The sequence below is a fragment of the Castanea sativa genome, chromosome 7 (assembly GCF_040712315.1).
Source record: "Castanea sativa cultivar Marrone di Chiusa Pesio chromosome 7, ASM4071231v1".
NCBI classification, from domain to species: Eukaryota; Viridiplantae; Streptophyta; class Magnoliopsida; order Fagales; family Fagaceae; genus Castanea; species Castanea sativa.
Genome location: NC_134019.1, coordinates 1,343,754 through 1,366,570, shown reverse-complemented (window position 1 = coordinate 1,366,570; position 22,817 = coordinate 1,343,754). Strand labels below are relative to the sequence as shown.

Below are 22,817 nucleotides of genomic sequence, written 5' to 3'. Positions count from 1 at the left end.
TCAATTAGAAAGTTAGTTTCTTCCATAGCTTTGTGGTTATTTTAGAATATAAGTTAATTAACTTTTCTATCTTTACCTCTATCTTCTTACTATTCTTGAGTCTTTTTTGAAAGTTATTATGTTAGGCGATAATATAAGGTTATGCAATTGACTCGATATATATGTGAGAATCGTGAGATTTGTAGGTTACATTTTCTAATTTAATTAAGTTTTCCCATGTTTTTCTCTATGTCTAATTCCCATTTTCTAATTTAATTAAGTTTTCCCATGTTATTGACTCAATTGATATGTGAGAATTGTAGGTTGCCTTTTCTAACTTGGAGAAATTATTCATCATTGGCATAAATAACCTGAAGATGTTGTGGAACAACCAACTCGTTCCAGATTTGTTTTGCAAACTAAACCAATTAAATGTTGACAACTGTGAAAATCTAATGAATATTTTTCCGCCTAATATGTTGAGAAGAATCTAGAATCTAGAAAGCTTGCAGATAAGAGATTGCAATTCGGTAGAAGAGGTATTTGAGGTTAGAGGGGCAAATGTTGATGAAATATGTGGCATGGTACCCACTCAATTGAGAGTCTTGACTTTAATTAATCTACCAAAACTTCAGCATGTATGGACCTCGGAACTCCTATCAATCTTAACATTTCAAACTCTGCGTGAAGTTCAAGTTTCTAACTGTAAAAGTCTGGAAAGTCTCTTTCCAGCCTCGGTGGCCAAAAGTCTTATACAACTTGAGAGGCTAAAAATAAGTGATTCTGGATTAGAGGAAATTATTGCAGTGGAAGAAGGATAAAAAACAGTGCAGTTTATGTTCCCGCGAATAATCTCTCTAAGTCTTGAATTGTTGCCTAAGCTCAAGTGCTTCTACCCTGGAAAACACACTTTACAGTGGCCATCTTTGAAAATTTTGGAGATATACAAATACGACAAAGTGAAGATCATTGCTTTGAATGAATTAAGCTTCCCAGAAACAAAAGAGTTAGGCTGAGTTTGAATAGGGATTATTGTGTTTACGTTTCACGTTTTAGCTGTTTTTTTTTTTTTTTTTTTTGGCAGCTTTTCAGCTTTTAAGGAACAACGGCTACTGTTCATGCACTGTGCTTGAATAGTAGCCGCAAATTATGACTTTTTCAACCACTTTTCTGCGTGAATAGTGCATCTGTGCACTGTTCACGAACCCACAAATATCACTTTTTAGCCACATTTTTATTAAAAATGGGTCACACGGTACTATTCACACATTTAAAAATTATTTTACTACAGTGTTTTCAGTTTTCAGTTTTCAGCTGTATCCAAACGGATCCTTAGACTATCATCTTCCGATTCAACAACCCCTCTTTCTATTTGAAAAGTATGGACTTGTACTGGTTTCCATGTTAACATGATATGACTGTGTAACTGTCTTTAAAAAACAACTATTAATAATCCAAAAAATTAAAATTAATAACAATTTGTTAATACTTAAAAGACTAGTGGGACTACATATGTCCATTGCAGATAATCTACCCCCTAGTCTCATCCTCAAGGAGGCGAACCAACTAGCAAAAGTGGCAATGGAGAAATGCACTTTGTGGTTTTAATTATGCTTATGTCTTGTACCCAAAAAAAGAAATAATAGCAATAAGGAGTTGTGTAAGGTTGAATTTATTCAATCATGTGTTGGCTTTATTTCATGCCAAATTTGCTTGTAATTTAGCAATTAGATACCTGTATTTAGGTGAGAATAATGTAAGGGTTGTGTGTGAGAGAGTGTGAAGAAAACTCAAGATGTGTACACTCAAAGGAGTCTCGCGACTAGCAAGCCACCAAAGTGGCACACGTGTGAAGCATGTAGGGAGCTAAAGGGTCACAACAGCTAGAGCACTACAGGACAAAAAGTACAGACTGACCTGACAGTTAACTCGCGACTAGTTCCAGTCGTGAGGCCGAGTGGCCAGAATGCCCTGTTTGGATGAAAAATGATTTTTCACATTCCTCACATACCCTACTATAAATACCCTTATACCCACGAAATGTAGAGAGCTTCTAGAGAGTTGAGAGAGAAACCCTAGAGAATACCAAGATTGACTCATCTTCAATCTTAGATATTTGATTCTCCAAATTCCTCTACTCTCACTCTTTCCATTGACATATCCTTGAGATGGTCATTAGCCAAATCCTTATCTCACCATACCCATATCAGTGAGGAGGTATTTTGGTGCTTGAGAAGTAGTTCAAAGAGGACCAATTCATTTGGTTGATACAATGGGCTTATTACAGGATCCGGGAAGCTAAAGAAGACATCGTTAGACTTAGGGTCCGTTTGGATAGAACTTATTGCTGAAAACTGAAAACTGAAAACACTGTAGCAAAATAATTTTTAAATGGGTAAAAAACATTGTTCATTCCAAAAGTTACTGTTCATTGGCCTAAAATCACTGTTCATGGCCAATGAACAGTAACAAACACGCGTTGAAAAAAAAAAAAAAAAACGTGGACGCAGCTAAAACGCTGGATCCAAACGTATTCTTAACCTTGTTGGAGCAAGAAGCTTGGAGGGCTTAGGTGCATTGGGTAGATTAGGCTTGTAGGGTCTATTACTATTCGTGTATCTTAACTTTATTCTTTAGTGGATCATTTGACCACTTGGAGGGCGGCAGAGAGGTTTTTCGCTGAGTATTTCAGTTTCCTCTTCGATAACACATCACCGTGTTTTCTTTGTGTTTGCATCTCTCTAACCCTTACTCTTACCCTTTAATTGTTGTTGTGTTGTGATTAATTATGGTTTAGAGTTGTTTATTTATTTGGGTATCGCTTGTTTTTATCATTCCACACATCTATTGTTTGAATATAAGCTTATATTGGTTAATTTGAAATTGGTGGTCTAAACGTTCATTGGTGTTTTATACGTTAATTGAACTTTCAATTGGTATCAGAGTGGGTACACTTGTATGGTTTCATTACCTAAGTGTGATCTTAGACCCCCTTTGAGCTATGGATGAAGCTATGGAAAAGGCTATGTTGAATTGTGGCTTAAATGTTTGTGATAATGACTTTATGAGTATGTTTGAAGATTGTCCTAACAATGAACTCCTAGAGTTATTAAAAAAAAAGAAACATGCTAGAATGTTTGTTTACATGCTAAAATATTTTGAAAATGAGAACCATATCCTACACAATAGTCTATGTGAGTCAGATTCTTTGATTGAGAGGTATAAAAGAATGAATAGAATATTGTGTGATAAGGTTGTTGATCTTAAAAAGAAAATTTGATCTAGCAAGAGAATGGAAAATGAAGAAAATTTTCTTTTTAAAGGCCAAAAGTGTTTGTCCCATGCTTACTTATTTGTACACACCTCCTTGAAGGTATTTAAGTCTTATTTATGGTATCTTGATAGCGGTTGCTCTCGTCATATGGCAAGAGATAAATCATTGTTCAAGTCATTCAAGGAGAATGTCGGTGATTACGTGACTTTTGGAGATGGTAGTTATGCTCAAGTACTTGGGAAAGGAACCGTTGAGATACCGGGGCTACGACTATTGAAGGATGTCCTATACATCAAAGGGCTTAAGGCGAACCTCTTGAGCGTCACTCAAATATGTGATAGGGGCTTTCTAGTTCAATTCTCAAAGAAGGGGTGTGTGATCATTGATGGGAACCTCTTGACACTTAAACAACAATTTTCAGTTTTTAAACAACATTATATGTATTTTCACACATTTTTTTTCGCCCACACATATTTTCACAAATATTTTCAAATAACAATTTTTAATTTTTAAATATATGTACCAAACGGGCCCTTTATCTTTCATAGCTGTTGTCCCACTCACACTCCCACAATCCCAGGACTCTTTGCTCTTTGGCATTTTCCTAGTAAGAATTCAAAAGATTTGTTCCACATTGTGTATCCAAAATAGCAAAACAACAAAATAATTGTAAAGCGAACTAAGGTTTTAAAACCTGGACCGTTCATTGAACCTTAAAAGGGAGAGGTTCAAGATTTTTGAGGTTGAATCGGGGTCGAACCATGATGATGTTATAATTAATTTAATAATTAATTAAAGCCTAAATATAAATATTAAATTTATAAAACTAGCAAAATTGACTAATATATCTATATATGTGAAGGAAATTTAATGATTTTCAAGCATATATTTAATAATTAAATAAGAAAGTTAATAAAATAAAATAATAACTATGAAAACATTAAAATTTATGGTTAATTTTTGAAGTAAAGTTGAATATCTTTGAAAGATTTTAATTATAATTTTTTATTCCTTGTAAGAGATGGATAATTTAATTAAGTAGAATAGAATTGTGTTAAGTTGTTTTTATTAAAATTTTAAAAAATTGCTAAGGGGTTGGACCGCACGGTTCTTGACACCGGTTCGTGCGGTCCAACCCCAGTTTTAGGAGTTCACATAATTAACTAAAAATATGGTTCTTTATGCTTAAAAAACGATTTTCATCTCAATTTTCGATTTTCACAATCTGACCTTTCGATTCGGTTCGGTTCTAAAAATAGTGAAGCGAATGAATCGTGTAGCATTGATTGATCACTAATATTATGAATAAAGAAGGTAACAGGACAAAGACTTCCGTGCTTTTATACGAGTCCAAATCTTCTGTCCCACATTTCTTGTTCCATTCTATACTCTACCAATAAAAACTTATCACGTGTTCACCTAATTAATTAAATATTATCATTATTGACTTATTAAATGCTACTATTATTAATTAATAGTAGTATTTAATTAATTAGGTGAACACGTGACAAATTTTTATTAGTGAAGTATAGAGTAAAGTAGAAAAAGTAGGACAGAAGATTTGGACTCGCTTTTATACACGTGCTTTTACGTGTGTCTATATATATATATATATATATATATATATATATTAGAGTTAAAAAGATGATAATAGTGAGATTAACTAGCCATAAAAGACCTACCAGCCTTCGAGAGTACGAACCAATAGCATAGGAGCCTTTAAAAAAAGTACTTTTTTTTATTTATTAAAACGGTAGAATTTTTATTATAATAATGAAAATGGTACAAGAGTAAGAAAAGGGCCTCAGACATTTATGGGCTACAAAAACTAGCCTGACACTCAAGCCAAGGACAAGAGCAGAAACGTCAAATCATGTCTCCTTTCAAAATACAAAATTTTTCCCGTTGCTTTAAATGTTCTGCCATCAGAAGATACACATTAAATTTCCTAAAATTATTGGATACAAACTTACATTTTTTTTAAAATTTTCTTTGAGAATGTACCTTTTGTATTTTAGCTAACTACTTTTCAACACATTCATATTTGATTGTCAGTTGCGTGAAAATATTATTATTATTTTTTTTTATTTCTCTCACTTTTCAAAATATTAATTTTTATTTATTTCAATTACTCTTGTAAAGAAGATATTTTCGGTTGAGGTCCATTGAAAGACTTTTCCTACTCTACTTTCCTTCATTTCCTTTGTCCTCTGAATTGATTTTCGCAGCAGCTTCTGTGTAGTCACTCTTCGCCCTCTCATTTGGGTTTTATTTTGCTCCACTTCTCAAAACAAAAAGAAAGAATTAATTTGATACTTTCTACTTTGCGCCATTAATTTTCGTTGCAGTCATCTCTTAGTTTGGTTCTGCTTTGCTCGATCCAGTTCTTTTTTAAAAAAAAAAATCAAACTTTTTACCTTAAATTTCGTTGCAGTTTTTTGTGTTAGTATCCTATCATTTTAGTTGAGTCTGCTTCACTTTTCCAAAAAAAATAAAAAAAAAGTAGTGAAGTATTTTAAGCTTCTCACCCCTGCTTTCATTTACTATAGCAATTATCCTTGATCTGTGAAGTCATAGAAGAAAAACATACAAAAATTGTAGTGTGAAGGAGAGAGGTACTTCATTTTAGTTTCTTACTTTTATATTTTTTTTTCTTCGCTTATGCTATGCGTTCATTCTTCAATTTGATTTTTTGTTGCAGTTTATTTGCTCTGTTTTACTTGTCAAGACTTGTGACGAAGGGAAAAGAAGAAGGTATCGCCAACTCTTCATCATTACTGCTACTCAGCACAGTGATTATCCGAGTGGAAAACAAAACAAGCTGTTCTGGAATAGTTTGATATCCTAAAGAGAGAGGTACCTTCTTTTTTTTCTTTTATCTCATTCGTCCTTTGACATGGTTCATGCTTTGTTGCAGTTATAATCCCTTTTTTTTTTGGCTTGTAATTGTGGTTCTAATAACTGTTCCTAATTTGATGCTTAAATAAGGTCACAATAGCTGCTCTTAAAAAGAAAACTAGCATGTAATGTAACCTGCATTATCTATAATTCTACATACACTTTAAGATTTGAAGGTCCTTTACCTCAAAAAAAAAAAAAAAGATTTGTAGATCGTATGTTTGATTGTAGTATTTTAATATTTTTAGGTTGTGTTTTTTTAGTCTATGGACATGGGTCAACAAGGAAATCTTTTGATAACCAAAGACTTTTGTTTCTATGAATATTGCTTTGATAAGTTGATTTTTTAAAAAAAAAAAAAATTGAGAATCGGTTGATTTGATTACTGAGTGATAAGAATAGAAAACAAAATAATGTAATATCTCATTTTTACCATATAGAAAACCACAAGACAAGACATGCCTGAGTTTTTTTTAAGAGAAAGGGTAAATATTTTATAGATCAGATCGTTAAGAATGTTCAATTAAACTGATACCATCTAAAATGTAAAACCTGTAATTAATTTTCCATGTTTAACCTATGTTGAAAAAAAAAATTATGTTTAATTATGCAGATAAAAAGAGGGAGAGAGGTGAAGTGGTCCAGTCTCACTTTCTTTTTATGTTGATATAGATAAATTTTCATTTTATGTTTTGAATTTTTGTTTTTATTGAAATAAATAAAATCATAGTGGTGATTCTGGTGATTTTGGTGAAGATGGAAGTGGGGATTATTTCCCCAATTGATTGGCGTTTAGCTTCTTTGATACTGATCGTACCCAAATTGGCCATTAATCACCATTATGATTTTATTGGATAATATTCTTGGTACTTGATAGTATTGGATCATATGAAGGTACTAAATTGGTGAAAAGATACTTTAATAGAATTGGACAATATATCCTGCCGGTGTTTGATTCTTAAAAAAAAAAAAAAAAAAAAATCGTGCCACTATCCTCGCTAAGCAATTCAAAGATACAAATTTAGGAGAAAGTTTAGGATTTGGGAGTGCCATATCAGTAATATATGTTTTCCACTAATTTTTATTGTTTTTCAATTGTTACGTAGATTGGGTGAGGTGGGAGATATACTATTCTTTTGTGCACAATGAAGAAGATAACTTTAACCGTAATAAATTTTCCATATAAGAGAACAAAACATTTAATTACATAGTTGGAGATAATTAATGCTATTAGCAGTGGCAGCTTTAGAGTGGTTACTAAAAAAATTAAATTATACAAAATCTAATAAAGTGATAATTTGAATATTTTCTATAACTGCGAGCCAAGTCGTTAAGGAAAGTAAAATTGTTATGACTGTAAAGCCAAAAAGAATAGAATTGTCGTCACCATCAAGAAAAACTCAAAATCACAATATTTTTCTTGGTGCCATTTTTTAAGGAAAAAAAAAATTATAGATTATTTTTATTGAATAGGTTGAATGAGCTACAAATTTGAATGATTAACGATTTTTATCTTTTTGTTTTATAATAGGCTTTTTGTTAAATAATTTGTTCACTTGTTGTTTGGTCTTGTTTTGTTATTGTTTGATTTATGTTTGTTGTTATTTGGGCTGATATTTATTATTGTTATTTATATCTTAAAAAAAAAATTAAGGATTATGTTTAGAGGGGCAGAATTAATTTTGGAATAATATTATGTTCACAACATTTTTATAATAAAACTTATGCAAAAAATTGTTTATTGGTGGATAAAAAAATAGTATTAATATTAGGCCAAATTAGAATCAGTAACAACTTATCACATTGAATTTGTTATGAAATTATTGTAAAAATATTATGAATGTAGCATTACTCTTATTTTTGTTGAACCAAAATTTTTGTAATTCTCATGTCAGAATGTTCAACATTTTTATAAAGTGGTCACAATATGTTATTTAATATATAATTTTTTTGGCAAGTTTATATATACATTTGTTTTTTTTTTTTGCAAGTGAGGGTGATCCTGTGACCACCCTAGCTTGGCGGTTGGCTATAAGATCACTTATTTATAGAAGGTTGATGACAAGACCATTAGAGTGTTTCAACTGTTAGATTTATTACAAAATAATTACTTATAAAATATGTAATTCTTACAAAGTTGCATAAGGTGTAACTCTTTCTCTCAATTTCATTACAAATTTATAAAGGAATGAATGTTATACAGACTTTTATAAAATGTGTAATTCTTTCAAAAGAGATTGCTTTTTCTTGAGACATACAAACTTTATTACAAATATAAAGGAATGAATGATTTTAAAAATCTTGCGAATTCTCCCAATTTCAATAGAAAGGAATGAACGGTTTTTAAATCCTAGCAAATTCCCCATAAAAAATCATTTTATAACAAAAATGAACTTTTGTGTTATACCGCTTTTTGTTGGTTTTCATTTTTTTAGAGAAGGAATTAAGAATTAAAACTTAGGTTCTCCCATTAGAGAAATTAGCTTGTAACTCATTGCATATGCATGAAAGACATGTACAAGTAAATATAACTAAACTTTTCTTTTAAGAGATAGTTTCATCGTATGATGTACGCTTCTTATGATTTTTCTTTATCATTAGACTAAAACACTAATTGATTTTTAAGACTTAGATCGAATCCCAAATCTCTTGTTTGACAATAAGAGACTTTACTAGTTGAGCTAACTAAAACCTACATAAGCATAACTAAAAGCGTATTAAAATTTTACCAAGTTTATATATAATATTTATGTATTTGAATATATGAAATAGCTATTAATAAATATAAGTTTATTTGAAACAAATGAAGAAAAAAAAAATCATATAAATTGTTATCCACAAAATTCTCAATTTTAGTATGTCCAACATTATATATATATGAAATTCTCAATTAACATGAGCGGCTCCATTTGGCCCCAAAAAATACTATATATAATTTTTTTTGACCCCCTAAAATAAAAATTTGAACACCGTAACCTTATATTTTCTTTTAAGCCCAGCTGAAATAATTTTGAATATAATCCTCTTAACAACATCCTGACATATTTAAACACAAAAAAAATGTCCAATAACAAACTAATTTGATCTAAAATTTGGGAAAAAATTAATAAGCCCAATAAAAGAAGTAGAAATTTGTTTTGTTTTGTTTTTTTTTTTTTTTTTTTTTTTTTTTTTTACATCGAGTTTCAACTTATGACATCCGCTCTTGATGATAGCTCTTTATCATCAGACCATGACACCGATTGGTTTTTTGGTGTAGATGGGGATTGAACCTTAGATTTTTTATCCAAGCATCAAAGATTTTACAAGTTGAGTTAACTGGATCCACAGAAATTTGTTAATCTTAAACCTTAGAAAAAGTCCATTTAGATCTTAACAAATTTGAAATAAATCAATCAAATGGGAGATTAATGAATAAATGATTGTTTGGCTGTATACATCAAAAGAAATGTAGCTCGTAGGATTGATAATAAAAATATCATGCAACGATTTCAAAATATGAAACATCGTAGAAAGAAATTGTAAAACTTTGTGTATTTCAGTTTTTGTTTTTTGTATTTTTTGTGATGTTGATATATTCAAGTTCTCTTTTGTTTTAAATTTTATATAATTTATGTTTCTTATTGATCTCCCTAACAAACAATCTTGGGGCTGCCAATATGTGTGTGTGTGTGTGTGTGAGAGAGAGAGAGAGAGAGAGAGAGAGAGAGAGAAGAACCAGGTAGTTCCACTGTATAATAAAGTTATAATATTGTGCAATTTTTTTCGTAAAAAATGAAACTGAATTAACTTTTTCCCCTTGAATGAAAGTGGTTAATCATGTGTATCATTTGTACATGTCCATCGTTTAAAAACAGGAGTTAGGACTTAAGACACCAAACAGCATGAGAAGTTACTATTGTCTATTGCCCAGAGGGTAATTTCCTATTAGATTTGAAATTTATGTTGATTTACCAGCTTCTTAATAAAATTCAAAGCATTTTTTTCTCAAAAAAAAAATTGAAATTATATTTATCCAAAAAAAAAAAAATACTAACTCGATTTTGAGAATTATTATTTTCATACTAATTTTATTGTTATTATTAGAGCAACTTCTGTTGTCTGATGGTTCAGATAAAGGATATAGTTTCTTCTAAAAAAGAAAAAGATAAAGGATATATTTATGATAATAAATACTGCAAAGTACAAGAACAAAATCTAGAGTGAAAATAATGCCGCCACATATATATATATATATATATATATATATATATATATATATATACACACACATTTGTTTTATAGACAGCCACGTATATTTATATTCCATATAGTATGCTATATTAGTAACTGCCTCGCGTAACCACTGCACATTTTTTGTGCGACAGTAAATATTTGTGGAGTGTAGGGGGCAAGAGCTGAAGTTTAAGTCTCCAAGAGGGAGTTTCACACACATATACACTTAAATTAGGCTAAAATAGAATTCTATCTTGTAAAAAAAAAAAAACCTCCATGTAGAAACCTCATTTTGGACGGGCGGTTGCACCCACAATCTTGCCAAGTGCCATTCATCTTATATGCGCAAGAAATGTATTAATTGCATCAAACCTTATTACAACCTGCCGTATATTAAAAAAAAAAAAAAAAACTCTTAACTTGTAGTGTGAAGGAGAGAGGTACTTCCTTCTAGTTTCTTACTTTTATATTTTTCTTCGCTTATGCTATCCTTTCGTTCCTCAATTTGATTTTTTGCTACAGTTTGTTTGCTCTGTTTTACTTATCAAGACTTGTAAAACGAAGGGAAAAGAAGAAGGTATCGCCAACTATTCACGATTACTGCTACTCAGCACATAGATTGTCCGAGTGGAAAACAAAAGAAATTGTTCTGGAATACTTTGATATCCTAAAGAGAGGTACCTTCTTTTTTTCTTTTTTCTCATTCATCCTTTGGTATGGTTCTTGCTTTGTTGTGGTTTAATCCCTTTGTTTTGGCCGTGTAATTTTGCTTAATTAGAATAGTTACCCTTGGTGCTTAATTATAGTTACAATTGTTACCCTTAAAAGGAAAACTAGTATGTATTTTATCATTCATCCTTTAGTTTTTAGTATCTGAAACCAATTATTTTATCTATTTTATCATCTCAGTTTGTAACAGTTAAAAAAAAGTTCTATATTTTTTATCAATTCATTCAAAATAATATAAAAAATTTATTAAAATAATAAAAAACAACTACCGTAAGAACAAATACCACAGAAACATATAGCATCTAGCCATAGCCACAACCACCTCCACCTCCACCTTCACCACCAACCACAACCACCTCCACCTCCACCACCAACCACAACCACCTCCACCTTCACCATTGTGGCAACCACAACCCATCGCAAAAAAAGAGAGAAGAAAAGAAAAAGAAATCACAACCCATCACCACCACCACCAGTCACAACAACCTACCATCTCACGACCACAACCCACTACCACAGCCAAACCCACGAAACCCATAGCCAAAATCCACAAAACCCACTGCCACAGCCAAAATCAATCGCTATCACCAGTACTGCCACTAAACCTATATGAACACACAAAAACAAGAACCCAATCACAATCAAAACATACCCAAATTTCGATCTCGATCCTGATCGTCACAGCCAAGAGAGAAGAGAGATAGACTTGGTGCCATGACGGCCTTGGAGGTCCGCGACGGTGGAGTGGTGGTGAGAGGAGGAAGAGAGACAAAGGTTTGGGTTGGGTGCATCATCGCTTTAATGGAGCAGCTGGGGCAAGAGGATGCAGAGAGAAACAAAGAAAATACAAAAGAGAGAGAGAGAGAGAGAGAGAGAAAAGTGAATTAGCGAAAAAAAAGAAAAGAAAAAAGGGAGTTGTGATACGGTAAAGAGAGAGAGAGAGAGAGAGAGAGAGAGAGAGAGAGAAAGAGAGATAAGATTATTTTAATAGAAAAGAAAACTCAAGTGATGCAATAAAAAAAAAAAAAAAATTATATCTCCTGAGCCACAGTAGACTATAATAGATGGTAGTTTAGTGTAACTTATTTGCAAAAAAAAAATTAAGTATTGAAACATCATTGTAGCATGTTTTTTATGGTGTGGGTCAATAAAAGTAGGCTTTTAGCAATTTGAGAGGATCACTGTAAATGCTCTAATGAACTTTAGGAAATGATGATATTGGGGTGAGAAAAATTAGAGTAAAGAAGATAAACTTTAACCGTAATAAATCTGCTATGTAAGGGTCCAAAACATTTAATTACATAGTTAATGATAATTAGTGCTATTAGATCACTTATTTATAAAAGGTTGATGACATTATCATTAGGATGTTTCTACCGTTAGATTTATTACAAATCAATGGCTTAAAAAAATTGTAACTCTTACAAAATTGCATTAGGTGTAATTTTAAATCTCTCTCTCTCTCTCTCTCTCTCTCTCTCTATATATATATGTATAAAAGTTTGGAAGCAAGAATAGAGATTGCTTTATCTTGAGACATACAGACTTTATTACAATTAGGAGTGTTTGTGGTGCAGTGTGGTTTTAGGTTATTTTTAGCATTGCAATTTGTGGTGTAGTTTAGCCAAAACTATAACCACAACACCGCACCTTCATTTTTGCGGCCACATGTGCGATGCGATGCAGTATGGTGAAATTTAGAGTTTAGTCAAAAACATAACCGCACCGCACCTCATTTATGGTGTCATATGTGCGGTGCAGTGTATATGATTGGCTTTGAAGCCGGTGTATTTTTCAAATTTTAAGTTTTTTTTGCCTAGCCCAAAACGGACAATTTCCCCTTATTTTGGACCAAGTTTTAAACTATTGAGTTAATTTTTCTTTATTTTGGGTTGACTTTCCTAATAAACACTTGTTATGGTTATTAAACTTTTTTTTTTTTTTTTTGAAAACTAGGGTTATCAAATTATTAATAATATATTTAATATTAAGAAAATGAATATATTAATATATAGAGAGGGTGCGGTGCGGTAATACCATTTTGCATGCGGTTTTTAGTGCAGTGTAGGTGAACACCCCAATTACAATAGAAAGGAAGTGAATTATTTTTAAAATCTTGCAAATTCTCCCAATTACAATAGAAAGGAATGAACGGTTTTAAAATCTTTGGAAATTCCCCATAAAAAATCATTTTATGGACAAAAATGAACTTCGGTGTTATATTTCTATTTGTTGTTTTTCACTTTTTTAATAGAAAGAATTGAGGATTAAAACTTAGGTTTTTCCATTAAAGAAATTAGCTTGTAACCCCATGCATATACATGAGATACATTTACAAATAAATATAACTTAACTTTTTCTTTTAGGGTAAATTGCAAATTACACCCTTAAAGTTTGGGAGTGTTTGAATTTTACACCCTAAAATTTTAGAATTTAGATTTTACCCCTTGACGTTTGGGGTGTTTGGATTTTACACCTTGACGTTATAGAATTTGAATTTTGCCCTCTAAAGTTTAGGAATGTTTGGATTTAACACCCTAAAATTCTAAAACTTCATGGTGTAAAATCCAAATACCCCTAAAATTTAAGAGGTAAATTTCAGATTTTAAAATGTCGAGGTGTAAAATCCAAACACTTTCAAATTTCAGGGGTAAAATTCAAATTTTAAAATTTCAAGGTGTAAAATTCAAATACCTTCAAACTTTGGGGGTGTAATTTTCAATTTACCAATTCTTTTAAGAGATAGTTTCAACTTATGGTGTTCACTCTTGAAAATTTCTCTTATAATCAAACCAAGACACCAATTGGTTTTTAAGACGAGGATCAAATCCCAAATCTCTTATTCGACAACAAGAAATTTTATTAGTTGAGATGATTGAAACTCACATAAGCATGTATTAAAATTTTACCAAGTTTATATATAATATATATAATGTTTGTATATGTGAATATATAAATTAGCTATTAATAAATATAAGTTTATTTGAAACAAATGAGGAAAAAAATCATGTAAATTGTTATCCACGAAATTCTCAATTTGAGTTTGTCGAACTACTATTTGTTTAATAATAATAATAATAATAATAATAATAAGAAAAATGAATCAACGATGGTTTTGTTTTTTAATTTTGAATTTTCACTTAATAACTCATTTAGCACAAAACAATTATGAGAATTCAATTGGATTTTTGTAGTGTAGTAAATAGTTATTATACCAAAACTAAGAAAATTGGATGAGACATATGGCACCGGATAGTTCCACTGAATAATAAATTTATAAAATTGTGCAATTTTTGTCATTAAAAAAGAAACTTAATTAACTTTTTCCTGCCATAAAGAAAGTAGTTAATCATGTATAGTATTTGTAAGTTGTATTTATCCATGATATAAAAACAGGAGTTAGGACTTAAGGCACCAACGGCATGAGAATTTACTATTGCCAAGAACGTAATTTCCTATTCGATTTGAAATTATGTTTATCCAAAAAAAAAAAAAAAACTAAATTGGATTTTAGGAATTATTATCTTCATACTAATTTTTATTGTTATTAATAGACCAACTTCTGTTATATGTATAATGGGTTAGATAAATGATATATTTTCTTCTCAAAAGAGGGGAAAAAAAAGAAGAAAAAAGAAGAAGAAGATATTGTCAATGTTCTAAAAAAAGATTTATGCACAAGAATCTAATGCATCAAACCTTATTACAACATGCCGTATTAGACTTTTAGCCCCAAAAAAAAAAAAAAAAAAAAATCTCTAACTTGGTGTAGCTTTTTTTTAATATTGTCAATGTTTAGCTTTTTTTGTATATAGTCAAAAGTCTTGTATCTTAATTGATATATTTTCACATATAAAGTGTTTGAAGTTTAGAAAAAAAATAGTCTACAGTAAAATTAGTAACATATTGAAATTATTTTCATAAATATTTCAATATAGAGGAACGTGATGTCATCGCATTGGCTTCTTTTGTCTTTCAATTTGATTACATTTTCATTGTTATCATCGTTTTTAATTGGGCCTTTCTTTACCTCTACTCTCAGGACAGCAGCCCAACCCAAAAATACACAAAAAAGTGGACCAATCTGAAGCAACAAAAATGGAGGTTCTTACGCCATTCTGTCAAGTGGTCTTTGAAAAAATTGTGGATTACACAATCGGAGCAGCCGCACGTCACATGGGTTATCTGATTCACTACCAAAAATATGTTGACAATCTCAGGACCGAAGTTACAGAGCTCAACGAAGTTAGAGATACTGTGCAAGAAAAGGTCGAAGCTGCTGAAAGGAATGTAGTAAAAATTGAAGCTAAGGTACAGAGGTGGCTGACAAGTGTTGAGGAGATCACTGCAGAGGTACAAAAATTCTTTGAGGACGAAGGCCAAGCAAATTTGAAGACCCGTTATCAGCTTGGCAGAAGAGCACACAAGTTGGGATTGGCCGTCAAGGATATCAAGGATAAGGGCACGTTCCAGACAGTTGGCCATCGTGTCCCTATACCAGGAGGTACTACAATTTCTACTAAAGGTTATGAGGACTTTGAATCAAGAAAGATAATTTTCGATGGAGTGATGAAGACTCTAAAAGATGATAATATCCGTGCCATTGGGGTTTGTGGGATGGGCGGCTTGGGCAAGACCATGCTTGTTGGAAAAGTTGCTACACAAGCCAAAGAAGACAAGTTATTTAAAAGCATTGTTACAGTAGTTGTATCTCAAGCTCCAGACTTGAAAAAGATCCAGAAAGACATTGCGAAAGAATTGGGTTTGAGTTTTCAAAATGAGGAGACCGATTCTCAGAAAGCAATATTGCTACATAAGCGGTTGAAGAAAGAGAAGATCCTTTTGGTTATAGATGATATTTGGAACAAGATTGACTTGGAGGATCTTGGAATTTCTTTCGGGGATGATCACAAAGGAAGCAAACTATTGCTAACGTCTAGATTTCGAGATGTATTGGCCACGGATATGGATGCTCAAAAAATATTCTATGTTGGAGTTTTATCAAACGATGAAGCAGAATACTTGTTTTCGAAGATAGTGGGTGATTTAGCTGAAAACTTGAATTTCCAATCTACCATGGTTGAGGTTGTCAAAGAATGTGCTGGGTTACCGATTGCCATTACAACAGTTGCGAATGCACTGAAAAATAAAAACAAATTAAGTGTTTGGAAGGATGCCTTGCGACAGTTAAAAAGGGCGAATCCAATGCATATCAAAGGAATGCATGACAAGGTATATCAGAGTATAAAGTTGAGCTATGATTTTTTAACTAAGGAAGAGCAATCGTTATTCTTGTTTTGCAGTTCATTTGAAGAAGATAGGGTCATACCAATAGCATTGTTATGGAGAATTTTGGTGGGTTTGGAGTTCTTTCAAGATGTTTATACAATGGAAGAAGTGAGAAATAAGGTCCAAGCATTGGTTGAAAGTCTAAAAGATTCTTGCTTGTTGTTGGAAGGTTATGGAAGTGGTTCATTTAAAATGCATGACGTCATTCGTGATGTTGCCATTTATATTGCAGACAAAGATAAGGAAATGTTAACCATAAGAAGTTCCAATGATTTAGAAAAATGGTCAAATATGAAAAACTTGAAAGAACCCATTGGAATGGCACTTTTTGATGTTAAGTTCAGTGATCTTCCTAAAAGGTTGGAATTTCCACAACTTAACTTCATTTTGTTGGGTGATGATTCATGTGATGATGGCTATTCTTCGGCAATTCCTAATCACTTTTTTGAAGGGGTGAAAGAGCTCAAAATTTTAGTTCTGTTTGAAGCACGCATTTCACTTCCTTCATCCCTTTCATCTCTTCACAACCTCCAATCGTTGGTTTTGCGTGACTGTGAGTTAGAAGATGTGGCTATAATAGGAGAATTAAAGAATTTGAAAGCTCTTACCCTATCAGGGTCCAACATCGAACAGTTACCTATTGAAATAGGACAATTGACTCACCTTCAATTGTTGGATTTGAAAGGATGCACCCAGCTTGAAGTTATTCCACCCAATGTATTATCGAATCTTAAAAGGTTAGAAGAATTATATATGAAGAGTAGTTTTAATAAATGGCAGGTTGATGGAGAAAGCACGGAAAGGAACAATACTAGGGTCTCAGAGTTGGACTATTTGTCACGTTTGACCACATTATGTATACATATTCCCAATGCTAAGATACTACCAAAAGCCTTGCTTTTTGAGAAATTGGAAAGATATGAAATATTAGTAGGCAATGATTGGCGTTGGGATTGGGAAAGTGATAGTGTCGATGAGTTTAAATTCTCAAAAATGGTGAAACTTGAACTTGATAGAAGATTTCAAGCAGAGGATGGGATTATAATTTTATTGAAAAGGTGTGAACATCTTGATCTGGCTCCTAAGGAGGGTCTTAAAAATATTCTTTACGAAGTTGACAAGGAAGGTTTTCCACAATTGAAGCATCTCTATGTTCGAAACAGCACTGAGATTCAATACATCATTAACTTGGTGGGGTTTCAACGCATTGTCTTTCCTCTCTTGGAGTTTCTTTCTCTAGACAATATGACAAATATGGAAAAGATATGCCATGGCCATGGCCAACTTGCCATGGGGTCATTCCGTAGCTTGAAAATTTTAAAAGTGAGCAATTGTGATGAGTTGAAATTTGTCTTCTCCTCAACCATGCTTGGATGCTTTTCGCAACTTCAAGAAATAGTGATTAAGAATTGCAAGGTAATGAGCGCAATTGTTGCAAAGGAAAGAAAACATGAGATACAAGTCAACGACATCACTGACGACGTCAAAACAAATATAGCGGACTTCTCTCAATTGCATTCTTTGGATCTACAAAATTTACCAAACTTGATGGGTTTCTATTCTGATGTTGATTCTCAACTACTTTTCAGCGAAAAGGTATCATTATGATTTGATATATTTTAATGAATTTGATAATCTTCACATATGCACATATTTTAAGTTGAGCATGAAACTGAAATTTCACTGCTTTGTTAGTTAAGTGTCTCGTACATATGTTTATGTTGTCAATAAGTATAACAAGATTTATTTAAGTGATAGATTCATTTTTGAAAACGAGGCTAGATCAAAACTATCATTTTTAGCCATTCTCTACTCCTATTTGGCCTTTTCTTCTTTGGTAATATTTTAGTTATTTATTTTTTCCTCAGAAAACGCAGCTTATATGTGTTGTTTGTTTGTAATGCCTTAATCATAGATAAGCCTATAAGAGTGCAAGGGGCTTATGCTGGAGGGGTGGCATACCGCCACAAATGATCGTTTAGGAAAAATTAAAATGGGTATTTGTTATACACATTATTACTTACGAAGTCTGTATTAGAGATCATTATTGGATATCAGAAGTTAGAGATAATTTTTTGGAATAAATGTAATAATAGTGATCATTTGATAAACATGTTAGGGAGATAAACACTTTGAGATTCTTCAACTGAGTAGTTAATATAACATATAGAAACATATTTAATCCAAAAGATCTAATCCTATGGGAATAAGCTCAATTATATTAATTAACCACTCATTCTTCTCATCATTAGTACACAACGATTTAACAATTTCTCATTATGTGATTATATATAATTCATAATATATATATATATATATATATATATATATATATATATATATATATTCTCAGAGCTAAATAATTTTCACCAAAACCAGATTTTACTTAAGATTTCAAACCAATTTTTATCCCTGAAAGCAATATTATCTTTATTTTGTGAGCACAGACATCACATTTTAGAAAGAACTTTAAGAAATAAACTTTTGTATCGCCACTAAATCTCTCTTCAATTATAAGGCTGGTTTTTTTTTTTTTTTAAATGCTCCTTTCTTTTATTTGCCTGCTTCATGTTGTAGTAGCTTTGTTTTTTAGAATATAATTTAATTAAATTTTATCATGTTTGTCTATATAATGTCATACCCCACCATCAATCTGATTAATTTAATGAACTTTTCCCATTTAAATTACCTTTATCTTCTTATTTTTCTTGCCTATGTTAGGCAATATAAAGATAAGCTAATTGACTCAATAATTATATGTGAATTGTAGGTTGCCTTTTTTAACTTGGAGACAATATTCATCAATGGCATAAATAACTTGAAGATGTTGTGGCACAACCAACTCGTTTCAGCTTCCATTTGCAAAATAAAAAAGTTGCATGTTGGTAGTTGTAAAAATCTAATGAACATTTTTCCTCCTAATATGTTGAGAAGACTCCAAAATCTTGAAGAATTAAAGATAGAGCATTGCCATTCGGTAGAAGAGGTATTTGAGGTTAGAGGGGAAAATGTTGATGAAATATGTGATAAGGGATCTACTCAGTTGAGACATCTGACTTTAATCAATTTACCGAAACTTAAGCATGTATGGACTTCAGATCTTGAAGCAATTTTAACATTTCAAAATCTGTGTCAAGTTGAAGTTTCTAGATGTAAAACTTTGAAAAGTCTTTTTCCAGTCTCGGTGGCCAAAAGTCTTGAACAACTTGAGAGTCTACGTATAAATGATTGTGAATTAGTGGAGGAAATTGTTACTTTGGAAGAAGGCTTGGAAACAATGACTAAGTTTGTGTTCCCACAAATAACCTCTCTAACTCTTCAATCACTGTTTGAACTCAAATGTTTCTATCCCGGAAAGCACACTTCAGAGTGGCCATCATTGAAAAGTTTGACGATATCTAAATGTGACAAAGTGAAGATTCTTGCTTCGAATGAATTAAGCTTCACAGAAACAGATGAGTTAGGCGATCATGTTCCAGTTCAACAGCCCCTCTTTCTCATTGAAAAGGTATGAATTTCTACTTGTCTTTTTGTTAACATGGATATGACACTCAGTGTAATTATCTTAAAATAATCCAAGAAATTAAAATTAATTACAATTTGTTAGTACTTGAGAAACTAGTTGGCTTGTAATAAAACAAAAAATTAACATAAAGACTGGTCGGACTACATATAACGTAGTTAAATTATAGGATCCTAATTTCTAGCTATACCACTGTTGTGTTGAAGCAATACATACTAACTTTTAGTTGAGCAATTTTCCTATTAGTCACTAATTAATTTTACTATTAGCACATATTACACCAATCTTCGTATTAGTCACTAATTAAATTTCTTTGTGTACGTCAAATTATGCTAATCATATCCTTTTTTATTTTCTTAATTAACTTATTTTATCATTTGTAATATATTTAGAAAGTTTAAATTAGATTTTTTAATTACTAATGTCAAGGTCCAAACTAATTTTGTTCGCAATAAAAAACTAGAGGGAAATTTAAAATTTTTTCAATTGCCGTTTTGAGCTTCACTACAACTAAAACTGCCCCCATTTTCAACTCTAATTCCCGCTTTAAAAAAAAAAAAATCGGTTTGGGTTGAGGGAAACCCACCCCATACCCAGCCCATGCCTATACCCCAATGCCTCCTGCAAGTTCTTAATTTGAAAAAAGTTACAAAACCATATTCGGTTTAATCTGCTAGTCGTGTTTTTTTTTTTTTTTTTCCATTAAAAAACAAAGCTTTTATGTGTTGCTTGTAATGCCTTAATCGGAGATAAGTGTGCAATGGGTTTATTGTGGTGGGGTGGCACACTACCACAAATCATCATTTGGAAAACACCAAAATGGGTAGACGAGATTTTGCCCAAAACAAGATTTTACTCAAGAAATTCAATTGTTTTGTTTTTAAATCTTTGAAAGCAATATTGTTATCTAAATCTCGTGAGCACAGACATCACATTTTAGAAAGAACTCGAAGAAATACACCTATTGTCTGCCTCTCAATCTCTCTTCATTAAAGCTTGGTTAATTTGTGTTTCTTTTCCCCCATTTCTTTTATTAGTTTCTTCCATGTTCTACTTGCTTGATGGTTTTTTGGAATTTAATTTAATTAACTTTTCCCATGTTTGTCTCTATGCCTTATTCCCAACAATAATCTTCTTCTTCTCAACTACTTTTTGCAATATAAACGTATATTATTGACTCAATTGATATGTGAGAATTGTAGGTTGCCTTTTTTAACTTGGAGACAATATTCATCGATGGCATAAATAACTTGAAGATGTTGTGGCACAACCAACTCGTTTCAGATTCCATTAGCAAAATAAAAAAGTTGCACGTTGACAGTTGTAAAAATCTAATGAACGTTTTTCCTCCGAATATGTTGAGAAGACTCCAAAATCTTGAAGAATTAAAGATAGAGGATTGCAATTCGGTAGAAGAGGTATTTGAGGTTAGAGGGGAAAATGTTGACGAAATATGTGATAAGGGATCTACTCAGCTGAGACATCTGACTTTAATCAATTTACCGAAACTTAAGCATGTATGGACTTCGGATCCTGAAGCAATTTTAACATTTCAAAATTTGCACCGAGTTGAAGTTTCTAAATGTAAAACTCTGAAAAGTCTTTTTCCAGTCTCGGTGGCCAAAAGTCTTGAACATCTTGAGAGTCTACATATAAATGATTGTGGATTAATGGAGGAAATTGTTGCTTTGGAAGAAGGATTGGAAACAAAGACTAAGTTTGTGTTCCCACGAATAATCTCTCTAACTCTTCAATCACTGCCTGAACTCAAATGTTTCTATCCTGGAAAGCACACTTCAGAGTGGCCATCACTGAAAAGTTTGAAGATATGCAAATGCAACAAAGTGAAGATTGTTGCTTTGAATGAATTAAGCTTTTCGAATGAATTAAGCTTCCCAAATACAAATGGGTTGGGTGATCATGTTCTGGTTCAGCAGCCCCTCTTTCTTATTGAAAAGGTATGGATTTGTACTTGTTTCTTTGTTTACATGGATATGACACTTAGTTTAATTATCCTAAAATAATCCAAGAAATAAAAATTAATAACAATTTGTTATTACTTAAAAAACTAGTCTGCATAAAAATACAAAAAATAAATAGAATAGTCGGACTACATATAAGTGGTTGGATTATAGGAGCCTAATTTCCAGTTGTACCATAGTTGTGTTGAAGCTATACATACTAACTTTTAACTGAGCAAGTCTTGCTCAAACCAACACAGCTACATTTAGCCAACCTCCAGAAAAAATATAATAATAAAATAAAATAAAAAGGCTACATTAAGTAATTAATACTCGGAACAAGAAATTAGATATATATATTGGGTAAGTCCATGACCACTTAATATTATATGTGTATATTGTCTAGCAGAAAAAACAATATGTTTTAGATTTCTTTTTTGAAAAATTTATGGAAGACTTAATTGAGGTGTCTAAATGATAAAACCTTATATAAAAAGATTTTCTTTCAAACTAATAAGGATTTCTTACGTGGTTATTAATGTTTTTAAATTCAAAATTTTCAAGTGGGTTCCAATTAGTTTAATTGGTAAAAAATTTTGTCTTTAAATAAGAGATTTCAGCTTAAATCTACTTACATTAAAAATCAATTTAGTATCTTGAATTGATCAATGTGTCCCTTTTTTATCTTTTATTTTTCCAAAAAATAATTTTAAAAATAAAACAATAAAAAACTGTGTGCATTCATGTACTCAGACTTTTGTGCTTGAGTTATCTTGTTTGGAAGCAAATCCCTTAAAAAGAAACTATAAAACATGTAAGAGGTAGTATCTTGTATAACAACTATATAGAAATGGGTTACCTTTACGAGGGAGATGGGAATTCACATCCACCTGAGAAAATGTTATATATAATTATTACATAGGATAATAAATGGAGATGCATCGAAGCA

At 31.6% G+C, this 22,817-nt stretch overlaps 1 protein-coding gene across 3 annotated transcripts in view; it reads left to right on the top strand.

Annotated features, from left to right (window-relative positions):
• The window catches only part of LOC142642908 (uncharacterized), a 104,886-nt gene that overhangs the window by 79,941 nt on the left and 2,128 nt on the right, over positions 1-22,817 (top strand). Inside the window, exons 1-6 of one of the 3 annotated variants that reach the window (XM_075817350.1) lie at positions 5,344-5,868; positions 5,955-6,109; positions 10,889-11,043; positions 15,138-17,980; positions 19,155-19,892; positions 21,110-21,865. In XM_075817350.1, the coding sequence (XP_075673465.1) occupies positions 15,194-17,980; positions 19,155-19,892; positions 21,110-21,865 (4,281 nt within the window). In that variant the 5' untranslated portion in view covers positions 5,344-5,868; positions 5,955-6,109; positions 10,889-11,043; positions 15,138-15,193. The other 2 variants (XM_075817351.1, XM_075817349.1) reach the window with 2 other exon arrangements.